The 23001-nt window shown below is 42.6% G+C and overlaps 1 protein-coding gene across 2 annotated transcripts; it reads left to right on the forward strand.

Annotated features, from left to right (window-relative positions):
* The first annotated feature begins 1985 nt into the window (after positions 1 to 1985).
* LOC139568672 (E3 ubiquitin-protein ligase TRIM39-like) lies at positions 1986 to 21297 on the forward strand. Of its 2 annotated transcripts, none has more exons than XM_071390668.1 (4): positions 1986 to 7209; positions 9883 to 9963; positions 12815 to 12901; positions 17472 to 21297. In XM_071390668.1, exon 4 carries the CDS (start codon positions 17474 to 17476, stop codon positions 19148 to 19150), a length of 1677 nt encoding a protein of 558 aa, XP_071246769.1. In that variant the 5' UTR covers positions 1986 to 7209; positions 9883 to 9963; positions 12815 to 12901; positions 17472 to 17473; the 3' UTR covers positions 19151 to 21297. The 2 variants fall into 2 exon arrangements, with proteins under 2 accessions (XP_071246769.1, XP_071246770.1); XM_071390669.1 differs by having other exon boundaries at positions 12832 to 12901.
* The last annotated feature ends 1704 nt before the right edge of the window (positions 21298 to 23001 follow it).

Here is a 23001-nt window from a genome sequence, read left to right on the forward strand (position 1 = left end):
CTTTGACAGTGGTGGAAAAAGTACCCAAATTGTCATACTCGAGTAAATGTAAAGATACCTTCATAGAAAATGACTCAAGTAAAAGTGATAGTCACCCAGTATAATACTACTTGAGTTAAACTCTGAAAGTATTTGGTTTTAAATATACTTAAGTATCAAAAGTAAATGTAATTGCTAAAATATACTTAAGTATTGAATGTAAAATTCCCTATATTAAGCAAACCAGATGGCCCCATTTTATTTATTTTGTATTTCTTGATAACCAGGGGCACACTCCAACACTGAGACATAATTTACAAAAGAAGCATTTGTGTTTAGTGAGTCCGCCAGATCAGGGGCACTAGGGATGACCAGGGATGTTCTCTTGATAAGTGCATGAGTTGGACCATTTTCTTGTCCTGCTAGCCATTCAAAATGTAACGAGTACTTTTGAGTGTCAGGGAAAATGTATGACGTAAAAAGTACATTATATTCTTTAGGAATGTAGTGAAGTAAAAGTAGAAGTTGTCCAAAAATTGAAATAGTAAAGTAAAGGACAGATACGAACGAAAACTACTTCAGTAGTACTACACCACTTGGTGTGTGTGTGGAAGATGGAGGATATCCCTCCCACTCCTCTGCTCCTTGGATCAAAGCCTGTTGAATTTGGAGTGGGCCAAAGTCGTGAGAACCTCAAGTAGGGCACAAGGGCCCTCTCCACAGAGCGAGAAACAGAAAGTAAGGCACTACGAGGAAGGCAGGGCACACGAGGGCCCACTACAGATGGAAAGACAGAAACGGGCCAAAGATATCCACCTATTAACCTTGGATATGCTGCTATCATTCCCTCCCTTTATTGCTCTCTCTTTTACTCCTGTGTTCATGCAATAAACCATAATACTTGGGTAGCAATTAGATATATTTTATGGAACAGAGATATTTAATTAGAAATTATATGGTAGAATGGTAATTACATAGTGATAACCTAATAATTACTTGATGGTTTATTTAAGATTCACTAAAACAGAAGTAAAAATGTAAATGTTAAGATTTAATGCATGGCTTCTTATGACTAATAGTCATTAGGCCTACACATCAGGTCCCGAAGTGCATCTTATGAAGGCTTCATAAAGCATTTATATAGGCTTCATAAGCACTACAAAATGGGTCACAAATCATCTAGAACCGTATTTCATGCTCTATAAAAGATGAATACATGTGAACAAATAAATGGATGGTTATGTCACACAGTTGTGCCACATTGTGAATCTTTATAGAGCATGATATACGTTGCAGATTATTGTAGTGCTTATGAAGTCTATATGAAGGCATCATAAGATACCCTTCAAATAAAGTGGGTGTCCCCGCTTTATTTGTCATATAGTCATATAGTCACTACATAGTCTAGGAACACCCGCAATAACATCAGCTAAATATGTCTATGTGACCAATACAATTTGATTTGACCCGTCATGCGTTATTATTTTGAGTTAGAAGCGTTGTTATCATTCATATCCAGTCTTAATGCTAACCTGTATTGAGTGAAGGACAGTTCTGTGGTTCTCCCCTCTATCTGTTTGACATGCAAATGTAGAGGCTCTCGGTGGACCTGTGTAGAACAGTGAATCGATGTGGCAATTAGTTTGTGTTGTAATACTCTTGAAAAGCCATGGAAACCAGTCACTGCACAGTAGAGCTCAATGTCTGTGTCCGAGATTGAGGAGAAGGAGAGAGAGAAAGAGGGAGACATACAAATCAAATCAAAGTTAATTGGTTACGTACACAGTTTAGCAGATGTTATAGCGGGTGCTCCTAACAATGCAGTAAAACGTCAGCAGAGAGAACAGTCTATAACTGGGGTGGCTGGGGTCTTTGACAATTTTTATGGCCTTCCTCTGACACCGCCTGGTGTAGAGGTCCTGGATGGCAGGCAGCTTAGCCCCAGTGATGTACTGGGCCATACTCACTACCCTCTGTAGTGCCAGTCAGGATGCTCTCGATGTTGCAGCTGTAGAACCTTTTGAGAATATGAAGACCCATGCCAAATTATTTCAGTCTCCTGAGAGGGAATAGGTTTTGTCGTGCCCTCTTCACGACTGTCTTGGTGTGTTTGGACCATTCTAGTTTGTTGGTGATGTGGACACCAAGGAACTTGAAGCTCTCAACCTGCTCCACCACAGACGAGAATGGGGGTGTGCTTGGTCCTCCTTTTCCTGTACTCCACAATCCTTTGTCTTGATACCGTTGAGGGATAGGTTGTTGTTCTGTCACCAACCGGCCAGATCTCAGACCTTCTCCATATAGGCTGCCTCGTCATTGTCGGTGATCAGGCCTACCACTGTTGTGTTGTCTGCAAACTTAATGGTGGTGTTGATGTCATACCTGGCTATGCAGTCGTGGGTGAACAGGGAGGATAGGAGGGGACTGAACAAACACCCCTGAGGGGCTCCAGCGTTGAGGATCAGCGTGGCAGATGTGTTGCTACCTACCCTCACCACCTGGGTGTGGCCGGTCAGGAAGTCCAGGATCCAGTTGCAGAGGGAGGTGTTTAGTCCCACAATCCTGAGCTTATTGATGAGCTTTGAGGGCACTATGGTGTTGAACGCTGAGCTGTAGTCAATGAATAACATTCTCACGTAGGTGTTCCTTTTGTCCAGGTGGGAAATGGCACTGTGGAGTGCAATAGAGATTGCATCATCTGTGGATCTGTTGGGGCGGTATGCAAATTGGAGTGGGTCTAGGGTTTCTGGGATAATGGTGTTAATGTGAGCCATTACCAGCCTTTCAAAGCACTTCATGGCTACGGACATGAGCGCTATGGGTCTGTAGCCATTTAGGCAGGTTACCTTAGTGTTCTTGGGCACAGGGGCTATGGTGGTCTGCTTGAAACATGTTGGTATTGCAGACTCAATCAGGGACATGCTGAAAATGTCAGTGAAGACACCTGCCAGTTGGTCAGCACATGCCCGGAGCACAAGTCCTGGTAATCCGTCTGGCCCAGCAGCCTTGTGAATGTTGATCAGTTTAAAGGTCTTACTCACGTCGGCTACGGAGAGAGTGACACACAGTCATCCGGAACAGCTGATGCTCTCATGCATGCCTCAGTGTTGCTTGCCTCGAAGCGAGCATAGAAGTGATTTAGCTCCTCTGGTAGGCTCGTGTCACTGGGCAGCTCGCGGCTGTGCTTCCCTTTGTAGTCTGTAATAGTTTGCAGGCCCTGACACATTACTGACGAACGTCGGAGCCGGTGTAGTACGATTCAATCTTAGTCCTGTATTGGCGCTTTGCCTGTTTGATGGTTTATCGGAGGGCATAGCAGGATTTCTTATAAGCTTCCGGGTTAGAGTCCCGCACCTTGAAAGCGGCAGCTCTACCCTTTAGCTCAGTGCGAATGCTGCCTGTAATCCATGGCTTCTGGTTGGGGTATATACGGACAGTCACTGTGGGGACGACGTCATCGATGCACTTATTGATGAAGCCAGTGACTGATGTGGTGTACTCCTCAATGCCATTGGAAGAATCCCAGAACATAATGCTGTCTGTGCTAGCAAAACAGTTTAGTAGTTTAGCATCTGCTTCATCTGACCACTTTTTTATAGACCGAGTCACTGGTGCTTCGTGCTTGAATTTTTGCTTGTAAGCGGGAATCAGGAGGATAGAATTATGGTCAGATTTGCCAAATGGAGGGCGAGGGAGAGCTTTGTACGCATCTATATGTGTGGAGTAAAAGTGATCTAGATTTTTTTCCCCCTCTGGTTGCATATTTAAGATGCTGATAGAAATTAGGTAAAACTGATTTAAGTTTCCCTGCATTAAAGTCCCTGGCCGCTAGGAGCGCCGCCTCTGGGTGAGCGGTTTCCTGTTTGCTTATTTCCTTATACAGCTGACTGAGTGCGGTCTTAGTGCCAGCATCCGTCTGTGGTGGTAAATAAACAGCCACGAAAAAAATTGATGAAAACTCTCTTGGCAAATAGTGTGGTCTACAGCTTATCATGAGATACTCTGCTTCAGGAGAGCAAAATCTAGAGGCTTCCTTAGAGTTTGTGCACCAGCTGTTGTTTACAAATATACACAGACCCCCTCGTCTTACCGGAGTGTGCTGTTCTATCTAGCCGGTGCAGTGTCTATCCCGCCAGCTGAATGTTATCCATGTCGTCATTCAGCCACGATTCGGTGAAATATAAAATATTACAGTTTTTGGATGTCCTGTTGGTAGGATATTTGTTATTATACCTCGTCTAATTTATTGTCCAAAGATTGTACATTGGCAAGTAAGATTGATGGTAAGTGCAGACTTGCAGACTTCCCACTCGCCGTCGGCGGATCCTTACGAGGCACCCCGCCTTGTGTCCTCTATACATGCGTCTCTGTTTGATCTGGTACCCAGCATGGTGCCTGTTAACCCTCTTCCCCCGCTGTGAGGACACACAGCCGCTGGTCGGCCAACTCTGTGGGGAGTGCAGAAAATCGTTGTAGATGTTTAATCTCTTTTTAAGCCTGGTTTAAGGCGTGCTGTTGGTGAACCTTGTTGTCAAAGACGATATGTTTCATAAGAGAATATGCTGTGTGACCTGAGTCTTACTCCCAATGGTGGTCCAAATTCGTCAGTATTTTGCAATCTACCTCACCTCTTTTGGGTTAGATCATTGGTTGCCAATTGCATCATTTAGAATGCATTTTCCTATGTATTTTCTTTCATTTAATTTGCGAAGCCAATGCACATATTTACAGTGCAATTCCATACAGCTGTAGTGTAAATTATGGGAACATTTAAAATGGGTCAAGAAGGAATTAAATTGTACTTCTTACAAATATTTCTGATTTTTCATTCCTTCCTGACAAATTATTCAATAGCACAAAGTCTGCTTCATGTGAAAGCCAGCTGAGTGTTGAGTACTGAGTGTGGGGGCACATTTAGTCAGCAGCAGGCTTTCATTAGCATGCATTACTCTGGGAATGGGTTGACTAGTCAAGCTGCTTTCTGGGTAAGAGGACACCTCTGCTCCACTTGGCATCCTCTTACCAAGTCTCTTCAGTCAGTGTGCCACCTACACACACACACACAAGCACAACCTTGGCACACCTCTATGTTCAAGGTGCACAAACTGCGGTTGGACTCGTCTATTCAGACAACACCATGCCCTTTATGTGATTGAGACCAGTTCACCTGACTTTCTTTTTGCCATTTTCTGATACCGCAGGGTTAATAAAGTGGCCCTGAAGAGGGAGGTGGGAGTCACTAATGACTTTTCAACCCGACAGGTCCCATTTCCCATCCTAACATATCAACAATAGAATATTTACAGATTATTGGCCTAAAATAATAAGCAGTCATTTTGACAATGTGGATTTTACTATGGCACGTGGCCAGTTGACAGTAATGATGATGAGACAAGGCATCTGGCTGTGTCTTTTTGTTCAACTCCAGGACTTTCAGTGGGATTGGATAAGGCTCTGGCCTATTGGAGAAGAACAATGGAGGAGGAACGAAGGTAATAGAATAGCGCAGTGTTCAGAGAAACTCAACTGTTGCCTTCGTAACAGCCATTGGGCGAGTCACAAATCCAACTCCGACGGTGACCTGTTGACCTAACAGTGGTTCGACTCGTGATCCAATGGACCAGACTAAGTCCAGACTAAGACCAGCACAGTACGACCAGAGCGAAAGAGACACAGCAGCATAGATTAGCATACACACACTGCCCATATTTTTTAGAACTGACGTTAGTTCCCGAAGCAACAGAGGGTTGTGTGTGTAAGCAACGTGACCATGCCAAAGTAATTCCTTAGTACGTGGGTGCCTGGATGTCACAGTTTCCCAGGCCTGTGCCCAACCTCTCCCTACCTACCTATCAGAGAATATACGTATACAGGACTGTGTGGGAAGGCTATATCGAAAGGATAGCACCCTTCAACTCAAAGCAGGGTAATATCTAAATCTGCATTTTTATTTGGGAACACACAATTTCACAATGACTTATTTTCTAGACAATTTGAGCCAGATACTGATTCATCTAGACAGGAGGTTTTGATTGAATGGTAGGGTGAGAAGGCGCAACATACCCACTGGGCACAGACATCAATTCAACTTCTATTCCACGTTGGTTCCACCATTTCATTGAAATGACGTAGAAACAGCGTTGATTCAACCAGTGTGTGAGTGAGTGACCCAATTATATCATTCTCTGCAAACACTTGGCCATTAGGCACCATTAGGCACCATTAGGCACTATTAGGCACCACTCATGTAATAAAATTTGAACTACAGTCTGCATGTTCCATACCAGTACATTTGAATAAATGGATTGCTATCCTATGATTGATCGTTGGTAGAATGTCTTTGGAATGAAAAAAACATGAGTAATTCACTCCTCAAAGACTGAGTATAGCCAGTGCTCAACTTAGGTTCCGGTACTCACTTTGGGTGCCGGTACTGTTTATATTTAGGTGCAGGAGCTCCACAAAACTTTCGAGGTAATATTCTATGAGGAACAGGAGCTCAAGCAGTAGAACATTTGAGGTGCCGGTACTCAGCTCCAGTGAGCTCCTGCCCAAGTCAAGCACTGACCGTAACATTTACACTGTGCACGTGCATGTAGAAGGTAGATGTTTCCATAGACTTGCATGGGATTCTTGGTCAAGAACACCAGTTCACAGGCATGTTCCAGTCATTGCCTAGACTGCTCCATCCTTGTCAGCTAATTATTTGCCTCTACCTCCTCTACCTGAACTCTTCATCGTGGTGTCTCTGCCCAACAGGACTATATCACTAAACCTTGTTCTTCAGGTCCTTTGCTGTTTTCTAGGTTTTCTCATTTAAAATGCTGTTGTTTAACCAGATTTGTTTTCCTATATTACAGTTTTGGTGTAAAAGGGTAGGCCTTCCCTCATCTTTTAAAGCTGGTTTTCATACCTGAAAGGTGAAGCCGTATTGTGATGGGTGCAAAAGGGTTTTTAAAGAACAGGTACATTGTTATGACATAATGGCATGAGATATGAATGGTTAACTTCACTAGCAGGAAACACAGACTTACAGTAAAGCATTGCAATGCCGGTATTCTGTCACTCGACTGACGGTACGGAAGTTCAGAGAGTTGATAGAAGTGGAATGTAACACATCTTGTCTCATTTTGTCTCATCTTCAGAGGTTTCCTACACAGCTGCACTAATGGACTCAGAGTTGCGGAGAGAGCAGTGTCCACACAGACACATTCATACACACAAGCGAAGGTGAGTAAAGAGTTAGTCACAGCCCTTTCTGTGTCCTGTTTTAACTTGTTTGTCTTTAGGCAAAAAAAATCATTTGTATACAAATTGCGGAAACATACCCTACCGTTTCAATATGTTCCACATCAGCTCAATGTGACTAACTACTCTAAATCTGAATGAATGTACAGTTATTACTACTTTATATACAGTGACTTCAGAAATAATTCACACCCCTTGACTTTTTCCAAATGTTGTTGTGTTACAGACAGCATTTTAAGTGGATGTCAAAGTGGAATAATGTTTATAGAATGTTTTACAAATGAATAAAAACTGAAAAGCTGAAATGTCTTGAGTCAATAAGCATTCAGGCCCTTTGTTATGGCAAGCCTAAATAAGTTCACGAGTAGAAATGTGCTTAACAAGTCATAAGTTACATGGACTCACTCTGTGTGCAATAATAGTGGGTAACATGACAGTTGAACGACTACCTCATCTCTGTACCCCACACACATTTAGGTTTTAGACATTTAGCAGAGCGACTGACAATTAGTGCATTCGATAGCTAAGCGAGACAACCACATATCACAGTCGTAGTAGTAAGTCAATTTTTCAAGATTTTTTTTCAGATCACCAATGTCTCCAGATGGGTAGGTGAGTGAGACATGGTCACCATTTCGACTGATACAGGGTGTCCTCGGGTAAATAACATTTACCCCTTTCTCACCTGGGCACACCAGCCATTAGGGAGCCTGGTTCACAACAGCACAGTGTTGTGTTGACCCCCTGTTCTGCTGGTCCACTGACCACTGCTCTTTTCACAGCATTAACACAGGGGGCTGCCTTCTATTCAGTGGAGCCGGAGTGTTAATTCCTCGTTAGATGAGGCGGGGAGGGTTGGAGGGCCTGTGTTGTGGCGGTGTTGAAAGTGGTTTCACCGTTCTCTGCCCTTGTACATCGGGTTCTTATTGTTGCGGCATTTTCAGGCCAGCAATGAGGTTTGGGAGTCAGGAATCAGGGATGCAGAGAACAAGTTGGAGCAGCTATTGATTTATTATATTTTATTTATTAGGATTAGTTGTCATGTCTCTTGCTTTTCGTGGATTTTTACAGAGAATTTCAGAAGTGGGGCCAACAACAGTACACGCACGCAAACACACACACACACATTTTTTGACGAAACTTCTTTAATTAATTTTTTTGTGCATGACAATTGTGATCACTTTCCCCCATAAGTACAACACTCTGACTGGTATGATTAATACTTTACAGTGTGAAGAACAACATATAATCATGACATCTGTTCACTGAGAAAAACCGATATTAATACACTACAATGCCAATGGACTGCAATAGTAACTCTATTCAAATGTCTCCTTGGACCGACTATTAAATTACTTAAATTCATTATCAGTAAATGGTCATCCATTGTATGGAAATCCACTATAACGTGGTGGTTCTGACTGCATAAAGGACTCCCGACAGCCTCGCCAAAATGCATCAAGCGTTTGTGGGTCAAGCACCTGTCAGTTTAAAAGCAAACTGACAACACCGTGCTGAAATACATCAGACTGTATGGTGATGGTAGAGTATAAAGGGGAAGGAGACTGGAGACTGGAGGTTTTATTATCTGAGGTGATGTCAAGCTGTGCATGAGCAGCAAACAAAGGAGAATTTCTGAGTCTTCTGAGAGTGGCCGGAGGATTGTATTCTTCCTTACAATCAGGTTAGGAGGACAGTGATGAACACTGTAGTGTAGTGCAGCTGTGCATGAAGCATTCCCACAACGGGGGAGGCCTACTGCAGAAAAAACATTTTTCTTGCACCTTTCATGAGGTAATCAAAACAGGCTTAGCCAGAAAATTCTAACTGACAATTGTAGCTATGTGGATCCTGTACAGCCTTGCAAGACTCAACTGACTGAAAACACATTTTTGCATAACAACAGCTACAAATGCAAAGAGGAAGTGTTTTCCACTAAACTGGGGGAAAAAATCAAAAACAGAATACTTCCTCCTTCCTCAGCGTCTCCTATTACTCAGCACTCAACTGGCTTTCCCCTTATTGATCAGGATCTTCACTCCTTCACCTCCAACCATGCTTCACCTCCAACTTCACCTCCAACCATGCTTCACCTCCAACTTCACCTCCAACCACATGGGTTACATGTTCAGGTCTGGAGTGATGCCAATGTCTCGTTAATCCAGAGAGCTGTTGATGACACACCATAACAATGAGCCTCCCCCACCTCATCTCCTCGAACAGCCTTGACACATCGATTACGGGTCAAAAATATTTTTATTTTTTTTAAAGTATTTTTATACTATGTCGTTATTTCCTGTTGTTTTACCCATAAACCACTTTATTTTTCTAAGACTGGGAAACTGTTGTTTAACCAGATTTTTTTCCAACATTACAGAAAGGGTAGGCCTTCCCTCATCTTTTAAAGCTGGTTTTCATACCTGAAAGATGAAGCTATATCGTGAATGGTGCAAAAGGGTTTTAAAGAACAGGTACATTGAAAAAGGGGCCAAAGGGTGGGCTGCCTTCTGAGAATTCGTTGGTGATCGAATAAACCCCCACTTCCCTCCATTCTGCTAGCAAACGTGCAATCTTTGGAAAATAAAATCAACGAGCTACACGGAAGATTAAACTACCTACGTGACATTAAAAACTGTAACATCTTATGCTTCACAGAGTCGTGGCTGAACGCCGACACTATCAACATACAGCTGGCTGGTTACACGCTATACCGGCAGGATAGAACAGCGGTGTCTGGTAAGACAAGGGGCGATGGACTATGTATTTTTGTAAATAACAGCTGATCAACGATATCTAAGGAAGTCTCGAGCTATTGCTCGCCTGAGGTAGAGTATCTCATGATAAGCTGTAGACCATACTATCTACCAAGAGACTTTTCATCTGTATTTTCCGTAGCTGTTTACATACCACCACAGTCAGAGGCTGACACTAAGACAGCATTGAATGAGCTGTATTTCGCCATAAGCAAACAAGAAAACGCTCACTCAGAGGTGGCGCTCCAAGTAGCCGGGGACTTTAATGCAGGGAAACTTAAATCCGTTTTACCAAATTTCTATCAGCATGTCACATGTGCAACCAGAGGGGAAAAAACTCTGGACAACCTTTACTCCACACACAGAGACACATACAAAGCTCTCCCTCGCCCTCCATTTGGCAAATCTGACCATAATTCTATCATCCTGATTCCTGCTTACAAGCAAAAATTCAAGCAGGAAGCCCCAGTGACTAGATCAATAAAAAAGTGGTCAGATGAAGCAGATGCTTAGCTACAGGACTGTTTTGCTAGCACAGATTGGAATATGTTCCGGGATTCCTCCGATAGCATTGAAGAGTACACCACATCAGTCAATGGCTTCATCAATAAGTGCATCGATGACGTCATCCCCACAGTGACAGTACATACATACCCCAACCAGAAGCCATGGATTACAGGCAGCATCCGCACTGAGCTAAAGGGTAGAGTTGCCGCTTTCAAGGAGCGGGACTCTAACCCGGAAGTGTATAAGAAATCACTCTATACCGTCCGATGAACCATCAAACAAGCAAAGCATCAATACAGGATTAAGATTGAATCATACTACACCGGCTCCAACACTCGTCGGATGCAGAAGGGCTTGCAAACCATTACAGACTACAAAGGAAGCACAGCCGAGAGCTGCCCAATGACACAAGCCTACCAGACGAGCTAAACTACTTCCATGCTTCAAGGAAAATAACACTGAAACATGCATGAGAGCACCAGCTGTTTTGGAAGACTGTGTGATCACGCTCTCCGCAGCAGATGTGAGTAAGACCTTTAAACAGGTCAATATTCACATGGCCACAGGGCCTGACGGATTACCAGGACGTGTACTGCGAGCATTCGCTGACCATCTGGCAGGTGTCTTCACTGACATTTTCAACCTCTCCCTGTCCGAGTCTGTAATACCAACATGTTTAAGCAGACCACCATAGTCCCTGTGCCCAAGAACACTAAGGTAACCTGCCTAAATGACTACCGACCCGTAGCACTCACGTCTGTAGCCATGGAGTGCTTTGAAAGGCTGGTCATGGTTCACATCAACACCATTATCCCAGAAACGCTAGACCCACTCCAATTTGCATACCGCCCAAACAGATCCACAGATGATGCAATCTCTATTGCACTCCACACTGCCCTTTCCCACCTGGATAAAAAAGAAAACCTATAAGAGAATGCTATTCATTGACTACAGCTCAGCGTTCAACACCATAGTGCCCTCAAAGCTCATCAATAAGCTGAGGACCCTGGGACTAAACACCTCCCTCTGCAGCTGGATCCTGGACTTCCTGACGGGCCTCCCCAGGTGGTAAGGGTAGGTAACAACACATCCGCCACGCGGATCCTCAACACAGGGGCCCCTCAGGGGTGCGTGCTCAGTCCCCTCCTGTACTCCCTGTTCACTCATGACTGTATGGCCAGGCACGACTCCAACACCATCATTAAATTTGTCGCTGACACAACAGTGGTAGGCCTGATCACCAACAGCGACGAGCCTATAGGGGAGGAGGTCAGAGACCTGTCCGTGTGGTGCCAGAACAACAACCTCTCCCTCAACGTGATAAAGACAAAGGAGATTATTGTGGAGTACTGGAAAAAGAGGACCGAGCACGCCCCCATTCTCATTGACAGGGTTGCAGAGGAGCAGATTGAGAGCTTCAAGTTCCTTGGTGTCCATATCACCAACCAACTAACATGGTCCAAGCACACCAAGACAGTCGTGAAGAGGGCACAACAAAACCTATTCCCCCTCAGGAGACTGAAAAAATTTGGTATGGGCCCTCAGATCCTCAAAAGTTTCTACAGCTGCACCATCGAGAGCATCCTGACTGGTTGCATCACTGCCTGGTATGGAAACTTCTCGGCCTCTGACCGCAAGGCACTACAGAGGGTAGTGCGAACCTCTATACCAGGCGGTGTCAAAGGAAGGCCCTAAAAATTGTCAAAGACTCCAGCCACCCTAGTCATAGACTGTTCTCTCTGCTACCGCACGGCAAGCGGTACCGGATCGCCAAGTCTAGGTCCAAGAGACTTCTAAACAGCTTCTACTCCCAAGCCATAAGACTCCTTAACATCTAATCAAATGGCTACCCAGACTATTTGCATTTCCCCCCCCTCCCCATCTTTACACCACTGCTAGTCTCTATGCATAGTCACTTCAATAACTCTACCTACTCAACTAACCGGTGCCCCCGCACATTGACTCTGTACTGGTACCCCTCTGTATATAGTCTCACTATTGTTATTTTACTGCTGCTCTTTAATTACTTGTTACGTTTATCTCTTATTCTTGTCCGTAATTTTTGAAACGGCATTGTTGGTTGGGGGCTCGTAAGTAAGCATTTCACTGTGAGGTCTACACCTGTTGTATTTGGCGCATGTGACTAATAAAGTTTGATTTGATTGAAATTACATAAGGGCATGATCTATGAATGGTTACCTTCGCTAGCAGGAAATACAGACTTCCAGTAAAGCATTGCAATGCAGGTATTCTGTCACTCGACTGATGGTAAGGAGCATCAGAGAGTTGATAGAAGTGGAATGTAACACATCTTGTCTTATCTTCAGAGGCTTTTTTTACACAGCTGCGCTACTAGGACCAGAGTGGCGGAGAGAGCAGTGTCCACACAGACACATTCATACACACAAGCGAAGGTGAGTAAAGAGATAATCACATCCCTTTCTGTTTCCAAACCTGTTTTTACTTGTTTGTCTTTAGCAAGAAAATATATTTCTATATAAAATCCTAAAACATACCCTACCGTTTCAATATGTTCCACATATTAACTACTCTAAATCGGAATGAATGTACAGTTATTACTACTCTATATACAGTCCCTTCAGAAAGTATTCACACCCCTTGACTTTTAAGTTGTGTTGCAGACAGAATATGCTTTTAGATTTTTTTTTTTACAAATCAATTACATATGAAAAGCTGAAATGTCTTGTATTCAACCCCTTTGTTATGGAAAGCCTACATCATTTCAGGAGTAAACATGTGCTTAACAAGTCACATAATAAATGACATGGACTCACTCTGTGTGCAATAATAAATGTCTCTGTACCCCACACACACAATTACTGTATCTGTAAGGTCACTCACTCCTGCAGTGAATTTCAAGCATAGATTCAACCACAAAGACCAGGGAGGTTTTCCAATGCCTCGCAAAGAAGGGTACATATTGGTAGATGGGTAAAAAAACAGACATTGAATATCCCTTTGAGCATGGTGAAGTTATTAAAATACACTTTGGATGGTGTACCAATACACCCAGTCACTAGAAAGATACAGGAATTCTTCCTAACTAACACAGTTGCCGGAGAGGAATGAAACCGCTCAGGGATTTCAACATGAGGCCAATGATGACTTTTAAACACAGAGTTTAATGGCTGTGAAAGGAGAAAATGACAGAGTGAAAAGAAGGAATTCATTTATTTTTACCTTAATTTATCCTGTTGAGGATGGGGGCGCTGTTGTGGCTATTTATGCTAATCGTGTAATTTTTTGAAACGGCTTCCCACAAAGTTCTTGATCGTACAATATGCATATTATTATTATTATTGGATAGAAAACAGTCTATAGTTTCTATAGGAGTTGAAATTTTGTCTCTAAGTGGAACAGAGCCCATTCTACAGCAATTTCCCTGACATGGAGTCTTATTTCAGAAATTTTGGCCACTGTTCTGGAGTCAGTTAAAAGGGCACTGTTATTGCTATGACTATACGGACACTGCTTACGTCTTCCCCTGGATGTCTTTACGTGATGACGATTTGAATGGGGTCGATTGCGCGTTCACAGGCACTATAAATTAAAAAACCCTGAGGCTAGTCACTCTTTTGGAGCTGCGTCATGCGCCTAGAGTACACCGACCCGCACCTGTTCCAAGCATTAGTGGAGGGAGTAATATTACTCTGGTCATGTTTCTACTCGTTATGGGAGTTAAAAACATCATAAGGTAGTTAATTTAAAGTGTTTTATAGCAATTTATATCCGTTTAGTGCGATTTTGGGACATTTATTTCTGCAACGCTGTGAATTGCTGGGCACGCTTCCAGTTCATCCCGAACGCAGTTGGCATTTCCACATGGCAAGAGGACAGCTTTCCACCAAAAGACGATTGGACCCAAGAAAGGATCCTTTGCCCAAGATACTGATGGAAGAACAGCTCAAAGTAGGACATTTTTATTATGATAAATCGTGTTTCTGTCGAAAAATGTTAGTGGCTTAGGACGCCATGTTTTTTGACGTAGCTTCGCTTGGCGCAAGCTGTATTGAAAAGTAAGGATAATTTAAAAAATGTAATTCCGCGATTGTATTAAGAATTAAATTGTCTATCAATCCCTGTCCACCCTATATTTTTTAGTCACGTTTATGAGTATTTATGTATAAGAGTAGATCACTGTCTAAGTGGCGCACAGACTTTTTCTGACCAGCTGAGCTACATTTCACATTGTCTAACCATGATTTTGGTGGCTAAATATAAACATTTTCGATCAAACTCTATATGGATTGTGTAATATGATGTTACAGGAGTGTCATCTGAAGAATTCTGAGAAGGTTAGTGAAAAAATTAATATATTTTGGCGATGTTTACTTTTATCGCTCACTTTGGCTAGAATCAATGCTGGGCTGCTATGTGCTATGTGCTATGCTAATATAACGATTTATTGTGTTTTCGCTGTAAGACACTTAGAAAATCTGAAATATTGTCTGTATTCACAGGATCTGTGTCTTTCGATTCGTGTATGCTGTGTATTTTTACGAAATGTTTGATGATTAGTAAGTAGGTAAACACGTTGCTCTAAGTAGTTTTTCTATTCCATTTGTGACGGTGGGTGCAATTGTAACCTATGCCATCTACCTGAAATATGCACTTTTCTCTAACAAAACCTATCCCATACCATAAATATGTTATCAGACTGTCATCTGATGAGTTTTTTTATTGGTTAGGGGCTATAAATATCTTAGTTTAGCCGAATTGGTGATAGCTACTGGTGTTGGTGGACAAATAAAAGATGGTGGATTATGCTAATGTGTTTTTAGGTAATAGATGTACATCTTTACATATTGTGTCTTCCCTGTAAAACATTTTAAAAATCGGACATGTTGACTGGATTCACAAGATCTGTGTCTTTCATTAGCTGTATTGGACTTTAATGTGTGAAAGTCCCCCCACCCCCAATTGGGGTGGGGGGGGAGTGCCGCTAGCGGCACTCTCATCCTAGACAGGTTAACTTGGCAAGTCTGTTAAGAACAAATTGTTATTTACAATGACGGCCTACCGCGGCTAAACCTGGACGACGCTGGGCCAATTGTGTGCCACCCTATGGGACTCCCAATCACAGCCAGATGTGATGCAGCCTGGATTTAAACCAGGTACTGCAGTGAAGCCTCTTGTACTGAGATGCAGTGTCTTAGACCACTGCGCCACCTGTACAGAATACAAATATTCCAAAACATGCATCCTGTTTGCAATAATGCACTAAAGTAAAACCGCAAATAAATTGGCATAGAAATTAACTTTATGTCCTGAATACAAAGTGTTATGTTTGGGGCAAATCCAACACAACACATCACTGAGTACCACTCTTCAAATGTTCAAGCATGGTGATGGCTGCATCATGTTATGTGTATGCTTGTCATCGGCAAGGGACTGGGGAGTTTTTGGGGATAAAAATAAACCTAATAGAGCTAAGCACATGCAAAAGCCTAGACAAAAACCTGGTTCAGTCGGTTTTCCAACAAACACTGGGAGACAAATTCACCTTTCAGCAGGACAATAACCTAAAACACACCAACGTTACCAAGATGACATTGAATGTTCCTGAGTGGGCTAGTTGTAGTTTTGACTTAAATTGGCTTGAAAATAATATGCCATGACACAGGGCAACTGTGGCATTGCATCCGTGACAGGAAGACGCATCCATCATGCATGATGATGTATACAGGTATGATAGTCTAGCGTTAGCTAGCTACATTTTCAGATAGTACACGTTTCTAATTTTGACAGAAAGTGGTTTCATTTCACACTAAAGTGTACTGTTAGCAAGCTAGCTAATGTTAGCTGGCTGGCTCCCTAGCTGACGTTATTATTCGTATCCCACAGCTGTTTGCTTTGCTAGTTAGACCCTAATGTTAGCTAGTTAACATTGAACCTGGATGGTTAGCTCCCAGCATATTCATGCAGGGTAGTAATGACATGATGTTCATTGTTGTTTAACTAGCTAATGTTAGCTGGCTGGCTCGTTAGCTAACGTTACATTCACAACATTCACAACGTTACATTCATTCTGGTTCATTGTTTACCTAGCTAGCTAGCTACATGTCTTAAGCTAAAATGTACAACACGCGTTGAATATGGCCGTTGTCAGTAAACGTCTGCAAAAAAGCGTAATGAAATTGTTGACAGCAGAGCTGGTTAGGCTGTTTTCATGTTATCCATAGGTAAACAAATCATCGGCCAGAGCGTCAAGTGTGCGCTCTGAGGGAGAAACGAGAGGGGTGGGGGTAAAGCTTAAGAGGGTGTGAACGATGCTAAATGGGTGTAGACAAAGAGGAGCGCTTCACTAGATACCAAAACATTTTCTCAAAAGTGAGTTTCAAGTTCATCAACTTTCAAAGCAGAATTACTTTCCCTTTGTTCCTCAACAATGCATATACCATTTTGTAGCTCTGAGTCTCTACTTTTATCCAATGTAAAAAACGCCATCTCAAATTTTGCTGCATAAGACCGAATCCAGGTAGTGAGTCACATATATGGCAAGACTTCAAAATGGCTGTATAGCATTGATCAACAACCAACTTGATAGAGCTTGAAAAATTTTGGTAATAATAATGTGCCAATATTGTACAATCCGGGTGTGCAAACCTCTTAGTGACTTACCTAGAAAGACTCACAGCTGTAATCGCTACCAAAGGTGATTCTAACATGTATTGACTCAGGGGTGTGATAATTGTGTATTTCATTTTCAATACATTTTCTAGAATGTCTAAAAACATGTTTTCACTTGGTCATTATGGGGTATTGTGTGTAGATGAGTGAGCAACAAATATATTGTGTCAGGCTGTAACGTAACAAAATGTGGAATACGTCAAGAGTTATGAATACTTTCTGAAGGGCACTGTATGTTTAGTAAGCAACGATATTGAAGTTGACTCATTCCAATAACTGATTTAGCCTATGTTTTGGGGGTTCTTTATAGTTTATATTCATTATGTGTTCCAGATATGGCATCCCCCAGCAGTCTCCTGTCTGAAGAGCAGTTCCAGTGCTCTATCTGTCTGGATGTGTTCACTGACCCAGTCTCCATCCCATGTGGACACAACTTCTGCAAGGCCTGTATCAAAGGGTACTGGGATAGCACGGCCCTGTTCCAGTGTCCCCTGTGTAAGCAGATATTCCTCATAAGACCTGAACCGAATGTCAACAGAACACTCAGAGGAGTTGCAGAACTTTTTAAGGGATTGATAGTGAGAGACAGAGAGGACTTCGCTACAGAGCCTGGAGAAGTGGTCTGTGATGTCTGCACTGGCAGGAAGCGCAAGGCTCTGAAGTCCTGCCTGGTTTGTCTGACCTCGTACTGTGAGTCTCATCTGGAGCCTCATCAGATAGCCCCAGCCCTGAAGAGACACCAACTGATCGACCCTGTAAAGAACCTTGAAGACAGGGTATGTAAGAAGCACAACAAACTCCTCAAGCTGTTCTGTAGGACTGACCAGACATGTGTGTGTCAGTTCTGCTCTGAGATTGACCACAAGACTCACAACAGCGTACCTCTGGAAGAAGAATGTGACCAAAGGAAGTCTCAGCTTGGGAAGACAGAGGCACAAGTGAAGCAGATGATTCAGGAGCGACTGCAGAAGGTTAAGGAGATCAAACACTCAGTAGATCTCAGCAAAAAACACACCGAGAGGGAGATGTCTGACAAAGTACAGATCTTCACCGCTCTAGTTCACTCTATTGATAAATGTAAGGCTGAGCTCATTTGTGTGATTGAGCAGAAGCAAGAAGCTACAGAGAAGTTGGCTGAAGGTATCATTGAAGAACTGGAGCAAGAAATCACTGAGCTGAAGAGGATAAGCTCTGAGCTGGGGCAGCTCACACACACCAAGGACCATCTCCAACTCCTCCAGAGCTCCCCATCCTGGTGTCTCCCAGTAAAGGCCAAGGACTGGTCGGAGATCAGTGTTGAAAGCCACCTGCACATGGGGTACATGAAGAGAGCTGTATCTCAGCTGGAAGACAAACTGACGAGTGAGGTAAAGAGATTTCATAATGAAATGGAGAATGAGCTGAAGAAGTTGTGTGAAGCTGAGATGAAGATTCCGCAGTATGCAGTGAATGTGACTCTGGACCCTGATACAGCATATCCTGAACTAATCCTGTCCGTGGATGGGAAACAAGTGAGGTGTGGGGACCAATCACAGAATCTCTCAAATAACCCAAAGAGGTTTACTTATATATACAGTGTCCTGGGGAAGGAGGGCTTCTCCTCAGGGAAATCTTACTATGAGGTACAGGTGAAGGGCAAGACTGAATGGGATGTAGGAGTGGCCACAGAATCCATCAATAGGCAGGGGTGGTTACCACTGAGCCATGAGGATGGAGTGTGGACTTTGGGGCTGAGTACAAATAATTACTATGAGGCTAATGACCCCAAAGTACAGCTGAGCCTGAAAAAGAAGCCCCAGAAGGTGGGGGTGTTTGTGGATTATGAGGAGGGTCGGGTCTCCATTTATGATGTGGATGCCACTGCCAGATCTCACATCTGCTCTTTCACTGGCCACAAATTCACAGAGAAACTCTATCCATACTTCCACTGTGGGTATCCTGATGGTGAAAGAAACATAGCCCCACTGGTCATCTCTCCTGTCAGTCAGATGACTGGCCCAGTGCTACATTAGGGCTGTTTGTCATTAAAAACATGTGTTGCTTTGTTTTCTTCCCATTAGGATGAAGATGCATAGATTTAGTAATATTGTTCTTCGTTCCTGTGTATTTTGTGTATTCTAATATACAGTGCATTCGAAAAGTATTCAGACCCCTTGACCTTTTCCAGATTTTGTTACGTTACAGATTTATTCTAAAATAGATTTTTTTTTTATTAACCTCATCAATCTACACACAATACCCCATAATGACAAAGCGAAAAACAGGTTTGAGATTCTAAATTGAGCTCAGATGCATCCTGTTTCCATTGATCATCCTTGAAATGTTTCTACAACTTGATTGGAGTCCACCTGTGGTGAATTCAATTGATTGGACATGATTTGAAAAAGGCACACACCTGTCTATATAAGGTCTCGCAGTTGACAGTGCATGTCAGAGCAGAAACCAAGCCATGAGGTTATAATTATTGTCCAAAGAGCTCCGAGACAGAATTGAGTCGAGGCACAGATCTGGGGAAGTGTACCAAAACATTTCTGCAGCATTGAAGGTCCCCAAGAAGACAGTGGCCTCCATCATTCTTAAATGGAAGTTTGGAACCACCAAGACTCTTCCTAGAGCTGGCCGCCCGGCCAAACTGAGCAATCGGGGGAGAAGGGCCTTGGTCAGGGAGGTGACCAGGAACCTGATGGTCACTCTGACAGAGCTCCAGAGTTCCTCTGTGGAGATGGGAGAAACTTCCAGAAGGACAACCATCTCTACAGCAATCCACCAATCAGGCATTTATGGTACAGTGGCCAGACGGAAGCCACTCCTCAGTAAAAGTGACATGAAATCCTGCTTGGAGTTTGCCAAAAGACACCTAAAGACTCTCAGATCATGAGAAACAAGATTCTCTGGTCTGATGAAACCAAGATTGAACTCTTTGGCCTGAATGTCAAGTCACATCTGGAGGAAACCTGGCACCATCCCTACGGTGAAGCATGGTGGTGGTTGCATCATGCTGTGGGGATTTTTTTTCAGTGGCAGGGACTGGGAGACTAGTCAGGATCGAGGAAAAGATGTACAGAGCAAAGTACAAAGAGATTATGGATGAAAACCTGCTCTTGAGTGCTCAGGACCACAGACTGGGGTGAAGGTTCACCTTCCAACAGGACAACGACCCTAAGCACACAGCCAAGACAACACAGGAGTGGCTTCAGGATAAGTCGATGAATGTTCTTGAGTGGCCCAGCCAGGCTCCCCATCCAACCTGACAGAGCTTGAGAGGATCTGCAGAGGAGAACGGGAGAAACTCCCCAAATACAGGTGTACCAAGCTTGTAGCGTCAGACTCGAAGCTGTAATCGCTGACAAATGTGCTACAACAAAGTACAGAGTAAAGGGTCTGAATACTTATGTAAATGGGATATTTCAATTTTTGTTTTGTTTTTACATTTGCAAAACATTTTTTTTTTAAATAATAAAAAATTGCTTTGTCATTATGGGTTATTGTGTGTAGATTGATGAGGGAAAAATCAATTTAATCAATTTTAGAATAAGGCTGTAACGTAACAAAATGTGGAAAAAGTAAAGGGGTCTGAATACTTTCCGAATGCACTGAATACTCAGAGGTGGAAAAAGAGCCCAATTGTCGTACTTGAGTAAAAGTAAAGATACCTTAATAGAAAATGTCTCAAGTAAAAGTGAAAGTCACCCAGTAAAATACTAATTGAGTAAAAGTCTAAAAGTATTTGGTTTGAAATATACTTAAGTATCAAAAGTAAAAGTATAAATCATTTCAAATATTTCAAATTTAGTGAGTCTGCCAGATCAGATGCAGTAGGGATGACCAGGGTGACGTTCTCTTGATAAATGTATACATTTTTCCTGTCCTGCTAAGCATTCAAAATGTAACAAGTAATTTTGGGTGTCAAGGAAAATGTATGAAGTAAAAGGTTAATTATTTTCTTTAGGAATGTAGTGAAGTAAAAGTCAAAGTTGTCAAAAATAGAAATAGTAAAGTTAAGTACAGATACCCCCAAAAACGATTTAAGTAGTACTTTAAAGTATTTTTACTTAAGTACTGTATACCACTGTATAGTAGCTAATCGCCTGGTATAAATGTATGATTACAACTTACTCTAACTTATTGTGTGAAAATAAAGAACAAGTACTTCCCTAAACTGTGTGTGTTGATCTCTGTATGTTGGATCAATGGCTGTAATAGAAAACGCCAAAGGAGTGTGGGGAACAGCATTCCTGGCATTGTTAATTGAACTAATCTGATCTTGTCTGACAGGAACAACAGGCTGGTAGGTGTGTGTTCCAGCAAACACCTTTTCACATCCAGTAATTCAGGCAGACTATTCGAACACATTTTGTGATGAAATGCATAGGCCTAAGTGATTTATTTAATGTAGATTCTGAGCTCTTTTTTGTAAACATGATAATCTCAGGTCATATGCAGGTAGTACAAACCTGGGTCAAATGTACATTTGCTATTTCAAATACTTGAGGTGCATTTTAGCCTTCCCGACACAATGGAACCAATAGGAATAGTTCCAAAAGTGCAAAACTGCCCACCTGACACACTGAATGTTAGCTAAATCAATCATGCCTCAAGTATTTGAAAGAAAATAAATATGCAGGTTATTGACTCAGGCCTAATGTGGCTTTGTGCCAGGCTCAAGAGTATATATGACTACTCTGACCACACCTCATCTAACTTAACCCATAATTTAACATAACAACGCCTCCTACTGAACCGGACGTATCAATGCACAATGTGCCCACGCTATACAGTAGAATGTCCTAGATGCGGTTGTTTGCAGTAATGACAAAGCTAAATAGCAGTGCACCAATTACTAATAATTCCACACACATTAGAATGATAACGGTTCACCTCCACCACAAAGTGAACTGCGGTGAAGGTGACGCATCTGTCAAGCCCACTTAATAAGGCAAATGTAATTAGAATTCTGCACCTGTTAAGGGTTGGGTGACAAAGACATTAGATGTGCGTGTCTGGGTCAGAGCTTACATGTTCTTGCTGTTAATTGGGATCTTATGTAGGTCACTGAAACACTGGTGGAGATTGGACCAAGTTCTGTTACCTGAATCAGGGGGCACTGCAGAAGAAGAGAAGGACTTCCGCTGAGGAATTGATTTTTGGGGTCTTGTGTGTCGGAGTTTGACTCTGAAAAATGATATTCATATAAGCTAGGTTACTGTAACAGTGGTTGAGATCTGCCCAAGATTCTGTTATCTGAGTCAGAGGGCACGGACTGCAGAAATGGAGCAGCATTTTCAAGGAATTGAGTTGTTGTGGTTGTGTATCTGGGTTTGAGTATGAACATGTTTTTTAAAGGTAAGGCTGAACAGCAATGGTGTTCTTTTTGTTATTGGACTAGGTGGAATATAATAAAAGGTGGGTCAGCAATGTAGGGCGAATTGCACAATATCACCTACACAGAGATGACTTGCTACACTCACACCTACAAGAGGGCTCTTACAGCCATGCTGTAAGTGGGCTCTCCTACTGCTTGCCGTATAGATGATTTCACTGCATAATGGCCCTTACAAGGATGTCCTGTTGAATGTTAAACAAATCCTTTCCTGGTGTACAAAAACACACACCGCCACGTACTGTGATACTTAGTAAGCGTGGGACTGTGTAATTATGAGTCAAAACAGACAAACAAATAATCCAGTTATTTCAGCTTCAGAAAACATTTTGGCAGTATCTGTTGACCAATGAATGGCTATTCCTATAACACGTCTGTCCTTCTCTTTCCCATGTCGTCAGTGCACTAGAGGACGTTAGTCTCCTAGAGGTCGTTAGTCTCCTAGAGGTCGTAAACACTGGCTGAATGTCTGCTGTCATAGCC

The sequence above is a fragment of the Salvelinus alpinus genome, chromosome 2 (genome assembly GCF_045679555.1).
Source record: "Salvelinus alpinus chromosome 2, SLU_Salpinus.1, whole genome shotgun sequence".
NCBI classification, from domain to species: domain Eukaryota; kingdom Metazoa; phylum Chordata; class Actinopteri; order Salmoniformes; family Salmonidae; genus Salvelinus; species Salvelinus alpinus.

Excerpts from the sequence above, each read along its gene's own strand:
- LOC139568672 (XM_071390668.1), top strand. The coding sequence starts at position 17,474 with ATGGCATCCCCCAGCAGTCTCCTGTCTGAAGAGCAGTTCCAGTGCTCT.